Raw genomic sequence first — 24,212 nt, 5'->3', positions numbered from 1 at the left:
TCTGACTTTATATCTCGTAATACTGACTTTATATCATGCAATTCTGACTTTATATCTCACAATCCTGACTTTATATCTGACAATTCTGACTTTATATCTCGTAATACTGACTTTATATCATGCAATTCTGACTTTATATCTCACAATCCTGACTTTATATCTCGCAATCCTGACTTTATATCTCGCAATTCTGACTTTACATAAAGCAATTCTGACTTAATATAACGCAATTCTGACTTTATATAAAGCAATTCTGACTTTATATAAAGCAATTCTGACTTTATATCTCGTAATACTGACTTTATATCTCGCAATTCTGACTTTATATAAAGCAATTCTGACTTTATATAACGCAATTCTGACTTTATAACTCGCAATTCTGACTTTATATCACGCAATTCTGACTTTATATCTCGTAATACTGACTTTATATCATGCAATTCTGACTTTATATCATGCAATTCTGACTTTATATCTCGTAATTCTGACTTTATATAAAGCAATTCTGACTTTATATCTTGCAATTCTGACTTTATATAAAGCATTTCTGACTTTATATCTCGTAATACTGACTTTATATCTCGTAATACTGACTTTATATCATGCGAATCTGACTTTATATCTCGCAATTCTGACTTAATATAACGCAATTCTGACTTTATATAAAGCAATTCTGACTTTATATCTCGTAATACTGACTTTATATAAAGCAATTCTGACTTTATATAACGCAATTCTGACTTTTTAACTCGCAATTCTGACTTTATATCACGCAATTCTGACTTTATATCTCGCAATTCTAACTTTATTTCTCGCAATTCTGACTTTATATCTCGCAATTCTGACTTTATATCTCATAATACTGACTTTATATCATGCAATTCTGACTTTATATCTCGGAATTCTGACTTTATATAACGCAATTCTGACTTTATACCCCACAATTCTGACTTTATATCTCGTAATACTGACTTTATATCATGCAATTCTGACTTTATATAACGCAATTCTGACTTTATATCTCGCAATTCTGATTTTATATCTCGTAATACTGACTTTATATAACGCAATTCTGACTTTATTTCTCGCAATTCTGACTTTACATCTCGTAATACTGACTTTATATCATGCAATTCTGACTTTATATCTCACAATTCTGACTTTATATAAAGCAATTCTGACTTAATATAACGCAATTCTGACTTTATATAAAGCAATTCTGACTTTATATCTCGTAATACTGACTTTATATCTCGCAATTCTGACTTTATATAAAGCAATTCTGAGTTTAACACAATTCTGACTTTATATCACGCAATTCTGACTTTATATCTCGCAATTCTGACTTTATATCTCGCAATTCTGACTTTATATCTTCCAATTCTGACTTTATATCTCGTAATACTGACTTTATATCATGCAATTCTGACTTTATATCATGCAATTCTGACTTTATATCTCGTAATTCTGACTTATATAACGCAATGCTGACTTTATATCTCATAATTCTGACTTTATATCTCGCAATTCTGACTTTATATAACGCAATTCTGACTTTATAACTCGCAATTCTGACTTTATATTTTTTTAACTCGCAATTCTTACATTTTTCAAAATTTTTCTCAGAAAGTCAGAATTACCATTTTTTATTTTTTATTTCATGGCAGAAACAAGTTTCCATAGCTCTACGGATGCAATAATATGCTTTTTTTTTTTTTTTTTTTTTTACTGGTTACAAGATTACGTTATTCTTCTTTAACCATTGAACATAAAAAATAATTTTTTTGGGGCTTGAGGAAAAAAATGAGAATTATTAATGGGATATACTGTGAATACCGTGACCACAAATGTGCAGTATATGTTGTTCTTTTTCATACTATTACAGCCAAATACAAAAGGAAAAAATAAACACAAAGAAAAGAATGCAGCGACTGAAAAGAGCTATTCTTGTTATAACATGTCACGTTAAAATACCAAGTGTTACGTTGTTCTCATGATGTCTGAAAATAAAACATGAAAGAAAAATTGACAGCTCATTCAGTCAAACTGACGGATAAGCTTTATTTATAGGGCAACCTTGTGATCTGAAATTATTTTTTCAGTCTTTTTGAATGGAAGTTCCACAAACCGGAAGTGCCCCCATAATTCAAAACGCAGTAGGCTTGTTAATATGGATAAATATCTAAATTAATTAATATTTTAACACTTTTTGCATTATTTTTCATTATAATATTTTTAATGGAGATGATTCTGTTCAAGTGACATTTACCTTGACTCTGGTCTGTTTTTTGCAACTACATGTCAACTAACTCTCATTATTAGTAGACTGTTAGGTTAGGGTTCAGGTTATTAGAATAATTTGACATTTAGTTGCTTGTCAGTAACTACATGTCAAATTAAAGTCAGCAGAATGTCTGTTGGGGTCATCAAAATAAAGTTTTACCTAATCAGCCTATGGGACATGAAAGAAAACACCCATCATGAGTAGCCTTGTCTCTGAGAGAAACTCCAGAATTCTTTATTTCTGGATGATTTCAGAGGAAACGTGTGTCTAATATCAGCTGATACTCACTGTCAGTCTCCACTCACCGTCTTTATCTCTGTGAGAAACGGGATTCGTTTCACTCTTTTGTCTGTTTTAACTTCCTATCTGTCTCTGCAGAAGGTTTGGGATGAATCTCACACGGATAATGGCAATGTTTCTGATTTGTTAATTTCCCATCATCCTCTTAATAGACTATCACGTGTGATAATGTGTTCAGTCATGAGCGTGATGATTTTCACAACAAAAGCATCTGTGTGAAGTAATTGTTTAGGTCATGATTCATGTATTTGTGTGCAGTTTGATCTCATAAAATTTTAAAAACATTGGTGGTTTTAACCGCATCAGCAGAGGAATATATTTTAATAATTAAGCAGCAGATTCTGGATTTTATCAGGTAATATGTGTGAAATTAAAGATATTGGCAAGACAAGTTTATTTATATAGCACATTTCATACACAACGGTAATTCAAAGTGCTTTACATAGAAAATGAATTAAAATAATCATGAAATAATCACAAAAACTGCATAAGAAATAAAAATAACAATCGTATTTAACTAAAGGCTAAAATACTATTCCTGAATCACTAAATTCAGGTGGAATAATGGAATGTGAAAGTAAAAGCAAAATCTCTTTTAAAATACATTTTTTATTAGCATTACATATTCTCTTCATGACAGTGTGTGTGTGTGTGTGTGTATGTGTATGTATCACCTGTTAAATATATTCCACTCCACCTTGTTCTCTTATAGTTCAGATTTTGCCTACTTCCGCCTACGTCACGTGACCTTTCCTGCATGATTACGCAATGTGTGGCGCATTTTTTTCTTTTCTTTTTTAGAAAATGACTGATCATTTCTCTAGATAAGACTCTTATTCCTCGTCTGGGATCATGTAGAGCTCTTTGAAGCTGCACTGAAACTGACATTTGGACCTTCAACCCGTTGAACCCCAGTGAAGTCCACTATATGGAGAAAAATCCTGGAATGATTTCCACAAAAACCTTCATTTCTTTTCAAATGAAGAAAGAAAGACATGAACATCTTGGATGACATGGGGGTGAGTAAATTATCAGGAAATCTGAATTTGAACTAATCCTTTAATATCCATAAAATAAGTAAATTAGACAATTTTGTTTAAATGAAGGATTGCAGAAATGAGTAGACCCTAGATTTAATTCAACAAATGTATAATATTCTAGCACTCCATAATTTTGAATATACTGCTCTGACCCTTCTTGGCACGGAGTATACAAGTTCATGACAAATCTGTCCTGTTTAACTCCTGGATGAGGAGCTCCTCAAAAGCCCTGATCTTTAATCTCAACTCGTCTCTACAGAATCCCCCACAGGCGCTCAAGAGTGTTATTGAGTGCAATACATGTCCACAGAAGGGTTTTCACCTTGGGAGAATACATATCCTCATTGTCAGGGAATGAGGAAAGGGTAGCATCTTCTGTTTCAAGTTTGTGTATTAAATTACACAGTGGTGTAATTCATGACAGCATTGATAAAGCACAACTCCCTCACACCTTCAGCACTCATACATCCCTATATAAGAGCTCTACCACCTCTGAACTTTACTGTGGGAACCAGGCACTTCTCAATGCACTCCTCCTCTAGCAACACCAGAACATTTCTGATGCCGTTAGATCCAAAATGATTGATCTGGTCTCATGAGACTAGAGGATTGATTCCCAGAATCTATTTTTTTGTAAATATGGGCTTTGGAAATGGCTGGCTTTATGGTGCTTTGGCTACAGTAGGTAGTTCCAGTGAGAACAACAAGCATGCATGTCATTTCTGCAGGTTGCATCTTACTCTGTGAGATCAACAGTCACTCTTTTCATAGCTTTTGCTGGCTCTGAGACACTCGCTTGGGATTTCTCCAGCTCTTTGTCTAGCAAAAAAATCCCTCATCCCTAAATGAAAGTCCTGATTATTTCAGGGGCCTTGTCACAAGTCTACTTTTGCTATATTTTCACACTTAAAACAATGATTTGGTAATCCTCTTGTACCACTGTCCTCTTCTGTGCTATGAAATAAGTCTCCTGACAGTTCTCTCCCAAGTGTTTCCACTGTTGTCAGCATTAAAGTGATAGTTCACCTAAAAATGAAATGATTTTTTCCCATGATTTACTCACCCTCAAGCCATCCTATATGCCAATCTTATTTCAGTCAAACATTTCCTTAGTCCTCCAATGGTTGTGAATGGTAACCTACATTCTGAAGACAGAAAAAATGCATCCATCCATAAAAAAAAATAAATATCCATACAGTAATCCATCCGAGGGTTAATAAAGGCCTTCTGAAGGGATGTTTTTTTTGAAGGGAGTCTCAGAAAGATTCAGTGGGCTATATAACATGTTTAATTGTCAAGAAATTACTTCTATTTAAATGTTGTGGTTCAAAATACTTACATGTTGATCAAACATTGCCTTAAACTTACAACAGAAATTTTTTATTTATTTTTATTTAGTAACTTTCAGGAGGGTGTACACATTTTTGCAACACAATATTTTATCCAAAATCTTATTTTCCTGAATAATTTGACATGCTTCTTTGGTAACTGATCAAGCATACATGCTGGAAAATTATTTTCACAATTTAATTTAAAGTATGTCAAATTGGATTGAAATAATTCTTCAAAATGGGGTGGAACTGAACAAATATGACTTCAGATAATGAATATTCTGTAAGTGTTTTAAATGGAAACAGACAGAACATGCAATACAAATGTTATTTATAAAAGTTAATATAAAAATGCAGTATAAAACAGTTTACATACAGACACAAACAATTATACGGACATAAAATAATACCACAGATATTGCACAAATGCTCAGTTGGCATTTTCCTGCTTTTCACATCCACCTGACGTTAAAGGAACAGTTCACAGCTGTACGCTTCATATATACTTCAGCAACGCACTGAAAATGATTCAAATTTGGTCCTGTTCCTCAATACAAAAATACCACGTAATTTCAGAGGACATGGGATGTGGTGCATGAATACATTTATGGTCTTTGAACCTTGACAGCCTGCAAAAGAGCAGTGTGAAAATTGTGCTAAACATCTCCTTTCTAAGAAAGTCATACAGGTTTGGAATAACATAAGGATTGATAATTGATGATGATTTTGGTGAACTACCCTTTAATTTTTGACCAACTTTATGTCTCTTGTGCTCTTCCCACATACACAGACAAATAAAATTAATCTACAAATACATGAATAGATTCACATGAAATGTGTTGTATACAGTATACTTTTGTAAAATAAGCTACATCACAAGAGTTTTTGGTTTTGCTGGTCTCATTTTCACTGGACACGTTCTTTCTTGAAATATTCAAAATATAAAAACCTCAGGCCAACTGCTGAAGTTATGAATTTAACATATATACTGAATCTACAGCATAAACATAGTATAGTCTCACACACACAAAAACAAACATATTTGAAGTTGCTTAATTGCTATTGCTAATTACTACATTTCCATGACAAAATTACAAAATTTAATGAACATACTATCTAAAAAATTATGGGGTAAAAACAACCCAAGTTGGGTTGAATGTGGACAAACCCAGGGATTAGATTGTTTTAACCCAGTGGTTGGGTTAAATGTTTGCCCAACCTGCCGGAAAGTTTTATTTAACCCAACTATTGTTTAAAAATTACAATATTTCTTGCTTAAAATGAACCCAAAATTTGGTTTGAATGAAATTAACATTTATTAATATGTTTAATAAAGTAACATTTATTAATAAGTTTAAGGAATAATAATTAAACATTGAACATTTATTAAATTGTTTATTAATAAATGTTCACATTTTGATTATTATTGTTGCCTCTAGTAATTATGTGTCTGATTTTTAATTTCCAACCTTTGGGTTCATCTTATGCCAGACATATAGTCATTTTTAAACAATATAGTTGGGTTAAATAAAACTGACCAGCAGGTTGGTCGAGCATTTAACCCAACTTGTGTTGTTTTTAACCCAGGATTTTTTTTCAGAGTATACCATTTAATCGTTGGTAAGTGTTTGATTTGAGAGGGGAAAACAAAACAAAAAAAAAAAAAAAACAGAAAAAAGAAAAAAGAAAAAAAAAAAAACATACAAATCTCATGAAAACATGTTGGGTCATATTTCACCCCGTAATCAAAAGAAAGAAAGAAAAAATCATTTTGCATAAAGAAAATGGATCATTATAATGTATCATTACTTCAACAGCAATAATATTTTATTTAAATTAACAATTTTCAATTTAGCAAATTAAAAGCATTTAAACAAATACTACTATAATCCAAAAAAATGAGATTGCAATGCAATTTATTTTGCCTTTGTATTGATTTGAGGGTTAAATATGACGTGTTTTGGCAGATTTCATGAGATTCAGCCACTGTTTCTAGTTTTGGACAAGTAAATATTTAACAAATCTACATCCACAGAGACTCCGAGGTAGCCAGTCTGTCCCATGCGAGACAGCCTTTTCAGTAACATAAAAATGCTTCCTTTTATTATTGGTGTCCACTGTTTTGATTTGTTTGAATGTTTCATCATATCACTCCACAGCTGAGTGTTTGGATACGAGGCGGTCTGACGTTTGTTTGGTCGTCTCTTTGAGCTACATTTAGCCGCGTCTGAAAGCGAACTGATGCGTCAGACCTCTGTTTGTCTGTGAAATCTTATTTCGCCTCCATCAGAGAGGCACCGGCGCAAGAATGCGACGAATTTCCTGTTAGTTCCTGGGGGTTATGCATTGTTTTTCCTGTCTCTGGGAGCCAAGCTTTTTCTTTTTTTATTCTTTGTCCCTGCTGACTTCCCGTAGCCGGGTGAGCAAATCGAGTAGTGTGAGGTACAGGGAACATTTCAGGACTGCCTCTCGTTTTCTCTCGCTCGGGACGATGGGAGGCGTGGAGCGAGAGGGGGGAGCGTTAGGTGTGGAGGGATGGATGGTGACGGCATTATGCCATGCTGCTGGTGGGTGTGCTCTGGGTGCTGCCGATGCTGGCGTTGGCACTGCTGTCCTCGGAGGGAGACGAGTGGGTGGGCATGGGCTGGCGTTTGGTCAGACCACATGGGCATCCTGATAGATAGAGGACTGGACAAAAGACAGGGAACATTGAGCGCAATCAACAAAAACAAATAAGGACAGATTTCCACGGCAACAATTGGGTAAAATGATCGCACCGTGAAAAGGAAATGCGACAGGAAAAGAGCAGAGGAAGTGTGCAGAAGAAAAGATTGAGGTTTACCTGAGAGCTCGGCCGCTGTTGATCTCATTCCCAGAGCCACAGGATGCCCTGAAACACATGCAAACATTGGATCATGAGTCTACAAACCTCACAAAGGGATCACTTATATTCAGGACTTTTTAAAAAGTCCAGATCATCAGTCTGGAGATAGTGCGGCAGCGGCCTTACTTAACTGCTTCATCTAATTTCTAGTGGCAAATCATCACGAGGCTTGTTAGAGCAGCTCTCTCCAACTCTTCCCTCATAGGCTAAAGGAGCAGAGAAAACTCTACCAAATACATCTTCTCACGCTTGAGTATTTATATAAGTCGCAAGCTCCGCTACACATAACTCATCTCCCACTTACCAGTGCGTATCTTAATGAACCATAAAGCGCCGGTGAGCAGAACCCCGATCAGGAATCCTCCGAACGCGATTCCCAGAACAGCCGAGAGTCCGAACTCAAAACACTGATCTGAAACAAAGAAAGCATTCAGTTTCCCTCATTCAGTGGAAGGCAATTGTCATCCAGCATTTTCATGACTTTGTAAACCCATTAACTTCCCCATGGATCAGTTGAAAATAAAAACTAGGACAAACATAGTTTGGGGGCTCGTCCGGGATTCGAACCCGGGCCTCTCGCACCACTTGGCAGGAATCATACCCTCACTCTAAGCTGTACTGATAATTGTTATACAGGTACAGAAAGCCAGTCAGCATTAGATGACTTCAGTGTGAGGGAAGTTGCTGTGAAACTGTAGTTTGTTAAGCTACAAGCTACTCATAATATAGGGCAGTTCCTCTTCAGTGAAATTACTCTGAAAGAAGCTTTAAAAAAAGTTGCTAGCTACAATAAAAGCTATACTAAAGTTATTGGGAAGTGCCAAGTCCATTTTATTAAATACAGTGCTCTTCACAAGACATACTGCATAAGCAGCTTTACAGAAAATCATCCCCTATTGGCTGGGCCAATAGACGATGCCATTGTCCATCGCCAATGGCTGACAGACATCACGATGTTGAGCCGGCATCATGATTCCACCTATGTCGGCTGGAATCGTCCATCAAGATGTTTCACTGTAGACACTGTCTGATGCCAATTTGGTAGACACTGACCAACCCTATTTCTCATTATAAAATTTATTAACATTTTAATGCAAGTCATGCAACAGAAGCTGTTGTTTCTGATCACATTTGTATATCAAACCCAGACAGGATACAAATTAAAGCAGTCTTATTGTAGTGAAATTTTAATTTTATCTAAGCTCAACAAGTGAATTATCCCTTACAAGGGAGACACTGTGATTCGCACCAATAAATCTTCTTAAATGTAAAACTACACAGTCAAAAATTATTCAATCATTCATGTCTCAGACGACTGAACAAACCCTTTCCTTCACTTTACAGGGTTATTGCCATGTTTGTTCAGCTGTGAAGCTGAGTAGTTTTACGTCACTACTCGCAGGAAAAAACAGCTTCACTGTCAGAAAGAAAATGTGCAATAAACCTTTAGGGTTTCAATAGCTCGTCACTGGGGCATGACCCTTAAAGAGACTTTGTACCTTAACTAAGTTGCATGTTAGCACCGTTGAGTAGTATTATGTACCCTTAAAGTATACTATGAACCGTTTGGGCGAAAATAAGGTACCAAGTTACCCCTGTTGTACCTTTAAAGGTTTATTGCTCTTTTTTTTTCTGAGAGTGCTGTTGCTGGAAAAAACTACACTCATTTGAAAACAGCTGAACTACAGTCACGCTACTGGCAAACATAGTTGAGCTAGTAGCATGAATGCTTTTAGTTAGTTACTCGCCAGCACTGGATGATATCAAGAACAGAACTTCTCAATGGGCCAGGCATTGATGCAAGTGAATTAAAGGCTGATCTTTTGTCTCCTGGGTGGACTGACTCCTGTGGTTTCCTCTCTAGCCCTCCAGTGTATGACCTCCACGTTCCAGTGTTCATGTATGCTGCTCCACACACACGCTCTCATCTTCCTCTCCATGACAATGATGGGAAGCAGGAAGGTCAATGGCAGCTGCTTGTTTTCGCTCAAGTTGAACGTCTCTCTGTAATCGTGCACTTTGATGGCAAGGTGCTAAAGGCCAAGCTCCTTAGCAAAGACGGCGAGAGTGTTTACCCAAAACACCTCGGCTGCTCAAATAATGCTTCCCAAGGGCCTTGAAGAACTCTTGGTTTGGGGCCACAGGAAGGGTCTGTTTTATGTCCCTTTTTATTTGTTTTCTTCCCTATGTCAGCAGCAGAGCTTCCACCAAATATCAGTTTTATTTGTGTGTTTGGTCAGAAAGTCTGAGCTGAGCAAACAGAGGCAGGAAACGTCCGAGCAGGTGGTCAGGAGGGGATGAACTTCGGCCCCTCAAACAGGAAGGACAGCCCGAAGACTCACATCCTCCAAAACACAGTGACTACTAACAAATTTTAAGTCCTTTTTCACCTCTAGAGTTTTTGATCTGACCGTGTCCCAATGCTGATCTCTGGACCAGTGGCGGCCCTGCCAAAGAAAGACTGTACTGGTAAATTACCATTGAGTGATTATGTGTGAACAGGACCTTTTCAAAAATACCGGTTCTGGCAATTTACCAGTATGGGAAGTCATAACATTACTAGTATGGTATGATGCTGTGTGTGAAGAAATGAAAATGAAGATTACCGGTATGAGCGTGTACAAAGGTCTGAACACGCTGGCATAAGAAATCTGCTTTCGGCCAATCATAAAGTTCTTACGGAGATGACAATTACTCCGCGCTGTTTACAGTAAGCAAAATGTGCACTAGATGGGCATCTCACAGCTTTTTCAGCATGTCGCACTCAAGACCTTGCCTTCTTTTCCATTCCTTAGCGCTGCATTGGATATTATTATGCGCATCTCGTAGGGGAGTAATGGTACACAAACATGACCGTTTGGTACATATCTCTGTCACGGTTCGATAAGGCATCGGTACAGCAGGGGGCTGGGGGGGCGCCTTTTTTTCTTCTTTTTTATTAAACCGTGGTTTATAGAATAAATTGTGGCTCTCTCTTTGAATAAATTCAAATATAATTAACATTTTCTTAATGATAAAAAATCTATCTCAGCTAATGCTATAAACTAGGGAGCCCTTTCTTGCACATTACTATAATATTGAAGGTTACAATTAACAACAGATCCCAAACTATTAAATTCAGTTGCTATTTATTTTTAGATATAATAATCAACTCAAATCAATCCAAAAATGTAAAAGTATACACAAGGCAGGTTTTGCATTATCTAATCATTTTTAAAATGTGATTTACACGGTTACTGTCATAACTTGTTTTCATGACAAATTTATTTAAACATATTAAATAAGACATTACTAACAGGTAAAGTAAATATAATGAATATATAAGCCAATATAGTGCATCAATTTTCTTGTGAACTAACATTTCTTCATTTGAACTAACATGTTGTGGACACTAAATGACTTGCCTATGGTGAATGTAATGCTATGTGAGATATTATCCTCAAGCTGTCGTATTGATGTCTTTCCACGACTGCTTGAGAGATTACACGTAAACATATCTATGCATAGATCATCTTTTCTTCTTCTTCTGCACTTTTTCCAATTGTGGCGGTTAGCAAACAGCATTGCATTACCGCATTACCGATTGGAGTGTGGATCGCCTGCGACTGACTGTTTTCATCGCCTGACTGTATGCACCGTGCCATGACTGTTCGGGAAGAATGCACATTCCATGACACCCGTAGCGTCTCATGTTTTTAATGCTTCTGTGTGATTATCTCCTTACACCTGTAACTAAGAAGTAAAAAAAGGTGTCAAATTGAACAGATAGTGAAACTAAAGCACTTCTCCTCACGCGGCAAATGAAAACAACGGCGCAGCGTTTGAAGATCGTTTCCGATGACTGGCATCACAGAATTTAGAGGTAGTTTTGGTGCTGATGTGTGAACAGTCTCTTAATTGTAAAAAGCCAGAACTCCGTTTCTTGTGTGAACAGTATATTTGTGTATTTACCGGTAAAGTCATTCTGGTAGTTTTACTGGGACTACTGTGTGAAAGGGGCGATTCAAATAAAGCTGTTCAGCGAAATTAAGAATTCTGTCTAACGTCTATACTTTTAGCTTTTCCCAGTTTACTGTGCGTAAGTTTTAATTAAGATGGCTAAATGTAAACAAACAGTACACCATGGATGGGGTCTGAAACGCCTCCGGAGAAAAGTACACAACAAGAATTGCACCAAACTATAAAAGCCTCGGCCATTGTCTCAAATGGACAACAGTGGAGGAAAAAACAAAGTGTGGATGAAGACGGATTGGAGCACGTAGTGTCTTGCAGAAACATGACCCCATGTCAGTTTTTGTGCAGAGATGGGCTTTCGCTGTGGCCGGTGGCGAGGAATGCAGGGGTTTGTTCTTGACTCATCTTCCCGGGGACCGTCTTCCCTTTTGAAGAACAACACATTCCCTTCTTTGTGTGCAGCTGACAATAGAGACCCGGGCCCCGTGTTCGGAAAGGCCACACATACCAGACCTCGGACACAATAAATCCCCTACTGGCTCATTATTTCTGATTGCGGCCACAAGGTCAGCGAGCAGGCCTTCCTATAAACACCCCCTTCCCGTCCTCCTCGTCCTCGTATCCCGACCTCATCTACATGACGACTGATGACGTCAGCCAGAGGTGGGCGACACTAGCTCCAGCTCCACCAGAATAGCACCAGTTTTGCTGAGGCGAGTTGGGAGTTGTTGGAATCCGGGACAATGGAGTGTCGTCCCATTGTTGTGCTCTCAAACGAATGGAATGGGAGGATTTATTTCCTGTATGTTTCCAAATTAGGACTCAAGGTTATCCAGCATAACAGGGTTCAAGGTTATAGGGTATCACAAGTTTCCTGAATATCGGAGACATTAATTTGTAGCAGCTGACGCACACAGATGACCCAGCAAACTGCGATTGTGTGCTTATTATTGGGAGAACCTAAACTTGGAAAGACTTAAACTTGGGACTTGTGTTACCCACTGATGCACTGCGCTCCATCATTCTTATTAATTATTGTAATTATTCATTGAATATTAGAGTTTGTTATCATACTGCCATTTAATAAAAGCAATTTAAAGGATGTTTAATGCTTTGAGTGGCCAACGGCTGTGATTAAGAGGATAACCAGTGATTATGTAGCCAGTATTTGAGCATTTTGTCATTGGCCGATGAGTGAAAAATAAGTTTCTGAAAAATGAATAACTTTCAGAAATTTTGTGGACATCCCATCTGCTACTATTGTATTACATAGTAGTCGATCAATATGGATTTTTTGATTACCAATGCCAAAGCTTAATTTAAAGATAGTAAATAATCCTTGCAGTGAAACTAATACTTAACATATTTACTACATTAGACATAAACCTAATTTAGAAATAAATATTTAGAAAATTAATCAATATAAAAATTTATTTGATCTTAATAAAAAAAAAAATGACTTGCACATTACATAGCAACTTCTTTATTCAGTAGTCCTATTGTAATATTTTTCATGAATGAAGAAGTTTTGGATGTCAAAATAAAAGTCCCGTTTCTGACACTTCTAAATCAAGCTGATAACTAGTATTATATTTGCTATATCAGGCCTGATAATTATTGGCACTGCCAACCCCATATCATTTGAACGGCGAGCTGTGCTTAATTAGATTTTTATTTTTGCACTTCAGAAATATTTGAGATGAAATTTTATGTTTTACTTACTTGGTATAAGGGTTGGTATATATGGCTTGACCTGCAAGTTCCTCTTGACTTTCATTGTTTCAGTTACACACTAAATCACAAAAGAACACAACAAGAGATGGTTGTATAATCTGGGCTTTGTAAAGAGTCTTGCTTTTACACTGTGTGCAGAACAGAGCTCCACAAACCTTCGTGTCATGTCCCTTCATACAAAATTTAACTGCACATTCGAGTTCCCATGAGCTGGACGGCAAGTCCTGAAGAATCTCCAAGGAGAAGCTGAGTCTCTTGGGACAGTGTTTATTGTGACATGCCTCGTCTTTGAACGGCATGTTCCTCACCTCTAGCATGGAGCGAACCAAACAGCTGCTGACCATAATGTTTACACTGAGTTCTCCTAATGTCGTCATGTTGTTTGAGATCTGGTGAAGAGAAAGACATGCATGTTCAAACAAACTAAGATAATTACTTTTGGATTGTGGTATATATGCACACAGAACCTGAATCATCAAACTAGATTTTTTTGTGTGTTTCAGCACAATAAAGAACATTTTTTTCCGTATTTTCCATCCAGAAGTACAACCCACATAAATGATGTAAAACGAAACGCTGATCCACATGAACTCCATCTCTGCAAGCTCTGCAAACTCTTGAGTTGCTTATAACATGCATTTGAAAAAAAAAAATTGTAATTAGAATTGTTTATAAATCGATTTTCAACAAGAGAAACAAAACAAAAGTCTCCCAATGGTTTTCTGCCAAAATAAAAACTCTAAAGTTAAACAATGTATTAGTATTTTTCTTAAAAAAAAAAATATTATTATTATTATTATTATAATTTTTTTGGTTTGTTTGTTTTTGACAGTACAATAGTATTATTGCAACAGTAATATATTTTTTTTATTTATCTATTTAATTTTTATAATTAAAAATAAATAAATAAAATAAAATATTTTTTGAATAATAAAAATAATATTCAAAATAACTGAAAGAGAAGAAATCAAGACAGTCATAAATATTAGTATTATAATTTTAATTTTGTTCTGTAAAATTTAATTATTATTATTATTATTATTATTATTATTATTATTATTAATAAATAAAAAAAAAATTGACAGTACAACTGTATTATTTCAACAGGAATACATATATATATACAGCTATGGAAAAAATTAAGAGACCACTTAACATTGGTTTCTGAACTTGGAGTGGTCTCTTAATTTTTTCCATAGCTGTATATATATATATATATATATATATATATATATATATATATATATATATATATGTATTACTGTTGAAATAATACAGTTGTACTGTCAAAAAAATTGTACAACTGTATTATATGTATATATATATATATATATATATATATATATATATATATATATATATATATATATATATATATATATATAATTTTTTAATGAATTTGTACAATGTAAATATTGATAAAATAAAATATTATTTTGATTAATAACATAATACTAACAATAATAAGCAAAGAAATGGAAAGCAAAGAAATTAAGACTTGTAATTTTACTTTTTTTGTTCAGTAAAATAAAATTATTAGTAGTAGTATTCAAAATAATACAAATATTATAAAAGAAAAATATTTTGAATAATAATTTATAGTATATAAAATATAAATAATTTTTATTTAAAATAATATTTTATATTATAATATAATATAATATACTATAATAAAATATAATATAATATAATATAATGATTATATTATATTATATTATATTATATTATATTATATTATATTATATTATATTATATTATATTATATTATATTATATTATATTATATTATATTATATTGATAACATCAATAATAAGAACAATAATAATTATGTTGTAGGCACACTGAATCGGGCGGAAATGTTTTTGCTTCTTTTTTTGTTTATAGCTCGTCACATGCTTGTTACTGAACACTGCAATGATGGGTCATGCGTCACAATATAAGTAGAATAAATATAGAAAACCTTGAACACATGAGAATCATCTACCTCCGCATAAACCCTCTTGTCAGTCTGAACTTTGCTGCTGGGATCCAGAGGTGACTTATAGTCTGGAGACGAGTACAGCTTCATCTCCAAAAAACCCGGAGAAGAAGTGGGTGCCGGTGTGGTGCGCTTCACTTCTGCTGGTACTAAAAATGGACAGCAGAGACACAGTCAACTATAGTGATGCAATTATAGATTTAATAAAGGTTTACAACTCTTGTAACATAATTGCAACACCTTTCCATAATTGAAAAGCAACATTTCTGCAGCTGGAGGCTAAAAGCCGTGTAAACTCAGGAACACTTGATCGGCACGGGCTGATAGACGACAGCAGCAGATCAACAAGCATGTGTTTTCATGCATGTTAATAAGCATTCAACCGATTGACCTCAAATGCTTTTGAGCGTCCTGTGATCAAACACTGGTTTTGCTAGAAGAGCAGAGAAAGAAATTCCTCAGATGAGATTATATATTTAACATCTCAGCTGCTTCTCCTAGAGAGCAATGAATTTCAGTGAAAAACTGAGAGACTTCTTTCAAAAACATTACAAAATCATAAGGTATTGTTCATTCAAAAATGAAAAAAAAAAAAAAACTGTCATCAAGATTTAGATTTAATTAAGACTGGTCAATTGAAAGTCTGTTCACCCAAAACCTTGACACTTCAAAACATTCATAAAGAGATGCTTTACACATGATATGATGAAACAATTTAATTTAGACTGGGGCTGTCAAGCGATTCAAATGTAATCTAATTAATCACATGATGTGCTGATTATAATTAATTGCAAATTAATCCTACATCAACTTTGGCTGAGTAATTACCCCCAAAAGATCATTTAAAGTTATTATTGTGTTAAATGAGAAAAGCATCAAATAGACATTACAAAAAGTAGCTTTAGAAAGAAATATTTGATTTGATTCAACATAGAATGTATTACACATAAACGTGTAGGCTGCAATAGCCGTGATGTATTTCATTCGAAATATTTACAGACAAAAGCAGTTTGGTTACCAATATTCTACAAAATATCTTCTTTTATGTTCCGCAAAAGAAAGAAAGTCATACAGGTTTGAAACGACATGAAGGTGAGTGAATGTAAATAAACAGAATATTCATTTTTGGGCAAACTATCCCCAAAATATGAAATTATTTATTTTTAATGAAATTATACTCTAAATAAGAAACTAAAACTTCCGGTAGGTTGTGATAAATATCTAAATGAGTGAGTCACTGAGTCATTCTTTCATTTGATTTGATTTGAAGAGCTCTTTTCCAAAACGCGATAAACGGCAAATTTTAAAAAAATGAGTTCGTCATGCCATTTTTCTGTGTACTGAACCTATTCTCTGCTCCATCAATGTTTCATGACAAATTGCTGTATTTCCTTGTTTAAAATGCACTGCAAGATGTAATTTGTTTCCAAACCACTATAAGCGCCGAACCTGTTTTTAGCCTAAATGCGATATGTCCTCACGACCAATCAGAATTCGGCGAGCGTTCGATGCAATCTAACATGGCGGTTCTTTGAAGTTTGAGTTCTTTGGAGTTTGTTTTTGCTCAGTCTTCAAAATGAGTGCTTTAAACTTTTAGATTTTATATAAAAAGGCTAAAAAAAGGATGGATTTGTAGCGTTTTGAAACAAAACAAAAAAAACTTTGAATTTATAATCAACAAAATTGTTGTTTCATTTAACAATCATTGTTTAACATGTTCAGACTGAGCCAATAGACCATTTTAACAGGATAAATTGAATATTAACAAAATGTAAAGGTCTAGGTAAAAAAATGTCATTTTCATTAAAAACTATTAAAATGGATTTATAGCGTTTTGGAAAAGAGCTCTTCATTAGTTCAAACGGCTGATTCATTCAGGAATGAAGTAAACGGCTCTCTTCATGAATGAGTCATTGAATCACCCGACTGATTCACTCAAAACAGAGATGGACAACAGCACTGCTCTGGCTTTATAGGTAATATTTTCATTGGCAAAACTGAACAAAAAGATATAATATTGTGTCTAAAATAACACAATATTAACTTCTTATTCATTTAACTGTTGTATAAAATCATCACAATCACATTTCACTTGTGCTATTCGGGACAAAAACAGTACTCGAGTGACATTGCTATATCATATGAAATAAATATAAGACAATTTTTTGCCCTGACATCTTGAATTTTCCATGCATTTTAATGGCATTCATCATGCAGTGAGTTATTGCCCTGCTTTATGTTCATCATCAATCAACTGTATGAATTGTATGACGTACATCGGTCTGGGACGGAGCTGCACAGGTACATACAGTAGAGCACTTACATATCGTAAAAAGAAGCTCAGCTGTACTTGCTTGATGCGCAAGAACCAATGAGGTTTCGTCAAGCAAGTACGGTTGACCACATTTGAGAGAGAAGGTAAATCCACATCACATTACCTGAGGAGCTGGTGTTCTCTGTGATCCACAGCTGGATGTGTGGCGCGTTCAGACGGATCTCAGAGTAGCTGCTGATGGCGCTGTTGAACAATGACATCGCCTTCTGTCTGATGTCTACAGCTTTATCTGAGATCTCGTTCTTTGCAGGTAAAGTCCAGTTATTGTAGGTTATAAGATTGTTAGACTGTAAGAAGGAAAGATGCATTAGAAGCTGATCCACCTGTCATTGTAATTGTTAGGTTCTACCATAAAAATAGTACTTATTTTTCATGTGCTTTCTCACCACAAATTTGATAGTGTGATTCCCGTGGATTGTCCACTCAGTTTTTGGTGGACCTCTGAGGAACAGTTTACAGTCAGATGACAAATGCACAGACACCTTCCTGAAAGAAAATGACACATTAATGCATCTTTCGACCTTAAAAAACAGTGAGACTTACACTACCGGTCAAAATGTATTTTTGCGAGATGTCCTTATGCTCGAGGCTGAATTTAAAGTGCTTTAATTATGCTTTTTGGGATATTTATTTAATGTAGTGTCTAATAGAGCTGTCTGCGAATGTAAAAGATCTGCAAAGTTTCAAAGATCACACTGCAGAAGTTTTTGTCTCCCAGAAGAAAGAAGTGATTCAGAACTGAAACGAGTCATCAGTAATTCCAGTCTCACTTCCTGCTGATCCTATCTAGGTTTGTAATTAATTTGCATAACGCCAGCCTATGGTCTTCATTGGCTGAACAGTGTCTCTTTGCCCCGCCCTCAATCACTGTAGTTGTATCTGAGACTGGAAGAGTTTGTGTTGTTCGTGTCGAGAAGACGCTGTTTTCTGCTGCCAAAGCAAATCCACTTTGATGAGATTGATATGGTAAAACTGTTACTGTTCGTATCTCTGTGAATCAAGAGCTGAGATTCAGATATGATAATGAGCGTTTGGTTTACCACCAATCAGAGCAGACTGGGTCGTCTGACCAATCAGAGCAGAGCAGCTCTCGGAAAGGCGGGGTTTAGAGAGACCGAATCCTTGATCGAAGCGTTTTAGACACTGAGAAAAGAGCTGATGCTGCAGTGGATATTATGAGAAAATTAAAGTGTTTTTTTTTTTTTTTAAACTTGGATGCATGAAAACCTATTTGAGGAGACTCCAAAACAAAATTAGGAGCCTTTAAAATAGCATAATAGTGCACTTTAATTGTTTCAAACTTCTGATTGTTTGTGTAGACAGAAGAGATTCATTGAAAGAGGAGGTCAGATGGAGCTAAACAATGGAACCGCAACAGCAACAACTGAAAGCTACTGTGCTGGTAACCAGCGAAGAAGCCAAAAAAGCATTTCGGATCAGTGATGCAGAAATTAAGGATGCTTATTTTGGCACGCCATTTGTAGAAACCTCCTCCAACAACCTCCAAGGTCCATTTACCTCGTTCTGTTGTCATCAGGAATATTAATCACGTGCAGTTGTTCTCCGGGATGCTTCATGTAACATGATCTCAGCACATTTGATGGCTCGGACAGCTCCAGATTGATGAAGTGTTTATCTTTGAGTGTTTCCGGCTGCAGGTCACATGTGGAGGGTCGCTGGAAGAACTTGCCTGAAAGAGGCAGTGATTGGTTCACTGATAATGCATGCAACTTCAGAGCCAACGATGAAGAGAGCGAGATCTTACCCGTTATGCCAGTGAATGTGATGCTTCGGGGATCTCGTGCCAAGGTGAAGGATGTGACTCCTCCAAACTTCTCTACTGCCCATTTCAGAAGTTCAGAATCTCCGTCTGTGGATGAAGCAGCTAGAGTCTCTAAAGATCCTATGTTCTTTGGGAGAAACTGTATTGAAGTCCCATTCGTCACCTGTAAATTAGATGGAAAAGAGTTCTGTGGAGGCTCAAAATACTACATGCAAATAATAAAACCATTACTTGATATAATCTTTTTCCTAACACTATCTGTACTGCTGTTTAAAGCCTGTGATTTACACTCAGACACTTTCTCCTATGGGCAGAATTTACCTGTCTGCCTGCTTCATCTACCCAGACAAACATTTGAAAAGGAGTGTTTGCAACAGTAAAATGTCAGAGAAAAATATATATATACAAACACACTACTGGTCAGATTTTTAAACTGTTTTTAAAGAAGTCTCTTCTGCTCACAAAGGCTGCATTTATTTGATTAAAAATATGGTAAAATCAGTAATATTGTTAATATGTTGTAAACTGTAATTTATTCCTGTGATCAAAGCTGAATTTTCAGCATCTTCAGCGTCACATGATCCTTCAGAAATCATTCTAATATGATTTGCTGCTCAAGAAACATTTATGATTGTTATCATCAATGCTGAAAACAGTTGCAAATCATCATATTACAATGATTTCTGAAGGATCATGTGACACTGAATCTTCAGATTTGATCACAGGAATAAATTAAAGTTTAGTATATATTCACATAGAAAACTGTTCTTTTAAAAAGTAATAATATTTCATATTAATGTACTATTTTTAGATCAAATAAATCCAGCATTGTGAACATGAGACATCTTTCAAAAAACAAACTTGAGAGCAAAGTCATGGGCAGCGTGCGATAGTTATTAACGTTCACAAGGCTTAATTTTTTACAAAAACTTCATTTTTAGGCACAATCAATTCATAATCTTTGCTTTGCTAAATGTTACAAGAAAATAAGTAGTATATTTTTTGTGATATATGACTAAAAAATAAAGTGATAAATTATGACAATATTCAGTGTAATATTAAAGTACTGATTCTACCAGAAAGAGATTAAAGTCTCACATTATATCTTTAACTACTATGAACTAACATGTAAATTAATAATTTCATACAATGCACATTGTTTTTACACTCATCTTTCAAAAACATCTGCATGTTATTCCAGCTGTAATCAGGGGTTCAAGCCCTATCTATTAACTCTTTTAAAATTTCCAAGGATCAGCATTCTCCCATAAAAGTGATCAGGCAGACCAAACCGTAATTCATAGAGACTTGAAACTTAGAGGGTTAGTATTACTCACACCATCTACAACGTCACCCAGGCTTGCCCCGATCGGCCTTACGGGGGCGCTACAGTGGTCAAAAGTATGAAATCATAACTCTGATTCATTCTTTTGGGGATTTAGATTTTTTTTTCAGACTCCAGATTTACTGGAGTCTGATTATCAATAGTCATCAAAAAGAAGGTAAAATTTCAATTCACGGTCCCTAAGGGGCGCCAAAACTTTTGAAGTGGGTGGAGCCACTTTTACTAAAATGGCTATAACTTGTGAACGGAATGAGATATTTTCACCAAACTTGGCACACATGTGCAAGACCTCATTCTGTGGTCTTGTGAAAAAGGACACAGCAACTGGCCACTAGGTGGCTCTATAACCAAAAAAAAACATGAAAATGGCTATATTTTATGCAAAGTTCACACTACAGGACTTTAAACGTCAGCAGATCACTGTGCTGTTCAGATTACGTGACCTGCTGTGGAGTCTTTAAGTCGTTGTGGTGTTCACACTACGTAAATGATCCGCAACAGGGGGTTACACAATACACAAGCTGAGGACAACTGTCACCCAACGACTTTATATGAAAATGGACATTGTTTGATTGTCGTATTTGTAAGCTAAAGCACATGAATTAATCCATTTGTATTGAAATACATGTGAACTGGCAGAACAATAGAGTGAGCTTTATAGTTACTTACACAATGTGTATCTGATATGAATAAATGTCGGCAAATTATAGGCTATTTGAATGGATTTTTATCGCTGCTTCCATAGACATCAGTGTATATTTCATTGGCTCATTGGCTGACACCACAGGATATCCAGATATTTAGCATGCTAGATATTTGTCAGGCATCAGCAAGGTGTCGGTGACGCATCAGCAGCAAGCGTCTTTGATGCGTCGTTGAGTAGTTCACACATAAAGTTTGGCGAGCGCCGATCACTCGCTGATTTTCCCCCAATCACAGCCCGACCTGTCGGCGAGCTCGTTAACTTGCAAATCGGGCTTAAATCAGGCTTAAAATCCTGTAGTGTAAACTTGGCTTTAGTCCGATTGACTTGAAAATTGTCATGCAGAATCTTTGTCTGAAGTGCCATGATTGTCTGTGAGGACAATGAGCACGTGTACATGCACAAATATCAGCTTGTTGAAAAAAAAATCAGCTTTCCTAATTTACATGCAAACCAGTAAAGTTAAACACGTTTACATAACTTTATTGATAAATCGGGTTATTTTCCTGTAATGACGCCAAAAAAATTATTTGCATATCTGACTTCATGTGTTATTGTCAGATGTGATGTTATGTGTTTAAATGCCGTGCAAAAGCTGTTTATAACCTTACTCCGATAAAAGAAAATGGTTGCCGCATTTACATGACCACGTTCGTTGTCAACTTATTAAGCATAATTGGCTTAAGGACGTGCATGTAAACACACTCAATGACGTATCTCAAAAAACATGGCCGCCATCAGCCAATGAGCAGCTTTGTACAAAATGGTAGAACTCCTCATTCTGAGCAACTTTGCTTTTAGGACAGCTGCTGTCCATCAAGTTGCTTGTTAAAGGTGCAATATTTAAGACTTTTGAGGTAAAATATCCAAAAACCACTAGGCCAGTGTTATATATTTTGTTCACTTGAGTACTTATCCCAAATGTTTGCAACTATTTGTAAATCGTAAGAAAATTGCAATTTTATCCAAGGCTCTAGGACGTGTGAGGAGTTGTCTGTCAATGGCGTCATACCCGCGTTACCTTCGGTTTCCGGTTTTATTTTGTAGAAACCATGGAAACGCCAAAGACGCTTTAATATTTACATGTTTTAATATACAAGGGTTATATAACAATGGTTATATAGCACAACCAGATGCAGCTTTATTTTTAGTAACAGTAATACAGCATTTTCTCCATTAAACAATACGTTTTAAAATTAATTGCATGTCATTTATCAACACAAGCCATCCAGCATTTAATCTGATATTGTAAAATCACTCCATCTTACTGCAGTGTGTAACAGTGTCTCATGGCAGCCGCCGAGCGAACGCACAGAGTAACGTTATAACATAATTTTCAACACTCTCGAATGTATCTAATATGATAAACAGAGCTGCGTTACCTCATACTCATGACCGGAAAAGCGGCAGCGGTGTCGGTGACTGTGTCATAATAAAAGTTCAACTGCTCGCGGGGCGTGTGTTGATCAATCGCTCCAGCTCCTCTTTCAGCTCCACAACCTTCTCTGCTTCATACTACAGTAACGTTAATAATCACATCCATGAACATGATTTCTTCCCGAGTCCAATCCCTATTCTTTTCCACCGGCAGTTGAGGTGGAGACCACATGTCCCAAGATTCCGCGCTCAAACTTGGCATCATCAAGCTACGCCTTTGTTTTGAATAGACATCTAGCGACCTCTAGTGGAAAGAAATTCTTACATACTGCACCTTTAAAAACCAACTTTGGCGAACTAGTCCTAGGTTTTGCCTCAACCTCGATAACTGTTAAAAAGCTTTAAAAACTATGCATTTCTTATGGTAAATTGCCTGTATTTGCTGCTTTCCCATCTATGATCAAGATGGTTACTTGCTAATTAAAACATTTCTGCATGTGTATAAAGGCCTTAAAGCAATTAGACCCTGATAATAGCTGTTCACAGCTATATTTAATTTCTGTAACTGCATCTATAATTACAGTCTTAACCCCTTTACACATCCTTAAACCTCCATATAACCTGTCCCAAACTTACCTGTATCCACCTCAATAGCAGCACAAGTGTTTTGCAATACAATTCAACACAATAAATACATTGTACCTAACATGCTATTTTTCATGTCAATACATTCTAGTTACAGACACCTAATGACTGGTTAAAACAGTGTTATGAACTGTTAGTAAAAATAGATTTTGGCTTCTTCTGCCTGATGTGTTTGAGCGAACGGGTCATACCGGATTCTGGCTTAGAAATGGTCAGCAGTGTCTCATTGATAAGAACATGCTGTTTCTCCTCCAGGCCATTAAACTCTCCCACCATAAAACACTACATATTTAATATTTTGCAGCCTGGCTCAGAATTCACTCACATTTGGGGCGGAGCTGAAATAAACGTTCGCTCCCTTTCGGTTTGCACTGTAATTCCAGTGTGCTTTATTCCACAGCAATCTAATAAAGGTTAACAAGGTTCGACGGTGAAAAGAACAAATTGAAGAAAACAAATTGTCATACCGGGCTGTTTTGTTTCGAGTGTTCTGGCACATCCATATTCTACACTAGTTAA

General features: G+C 35.8%; 1 protein-coding gene across 5 annotated transcripts in view; it reads right to left on the bottom strand.

Annotated features, from left to right (window-relative positions):
• Positions 1–6,582: 6,582 nt before the first annotated feature.
• Positions 6,583–24,212, bottom strand: part of eng (endoglin) — a 53,112-nt gene continuing 35,482 nt past the window's right edge. For 4 of the 5 annotated variants that reach the window (XM_067408407.1, XM_067408410.1, XM_067408409.1 and 1 more), the window contains exons 5-14: positions 19,606–19,786; positions 19,359–19,530; positions 18,227–18,326; positions 17,944–18,127; positions 15,512–15,654; positions 13,683–13,916; positions 13,516–13,585; positions 8,144–8,251; positions 7,798–7,845; positions 6,583–7,643 (exon numbers count right to left, since the gene is read on the bottom strand). In XM_067408407.1, coding sequence (XP_067264508.1) covers positions 7,507–7,643; positions 7,798–7,845; positions 8,144–8,251; positions 13,516–13,585; positions 13,683–13,916; positions 15,512–15,654; positions 17,944–18,127; positions 18,227–18,326; positions 19,359–19,530; positions 19,606–19,786 — 1,377 coding nt within the window. In that variant the 3' untranslated portion in view covers positions 6,583–7,506. Of the gene's footprint in view, positions 7,644–7,797; positions 7,846–7,965; positions 8,046–8,143; positions 8,252–13,515; positions 13,586–13,682; positions 13,917–15,511; positions 15,655–17,943; positions 18,128–18,226; positions 18,327–19,358; positions 19,531–19,605; positions 19,787–24,212 lie in introns of all 5 variants that reach the window. The other variant, XR_010897031.1, reaches the window with a different exon arrangement.

The sequence above is a fragment of the Chanodichthys erythropterus genome, chromosome 13 (genome assembly GCF_024489055.1).
Source record: "Chanodichthys erythropterus isolate Z2021 chromosome 13, ASM2448905v1, whole genome shotgun sequence".
NCBI lineage: Eukaryota > Metazoa > Chordata > Actinopteri > Cypriniformes > Xenocyprididae > Chanodichthys > Chanodichthys erythropterus.
This window is presented reverse-complemented; position numbering and strand designations above follow the sequence as displayed.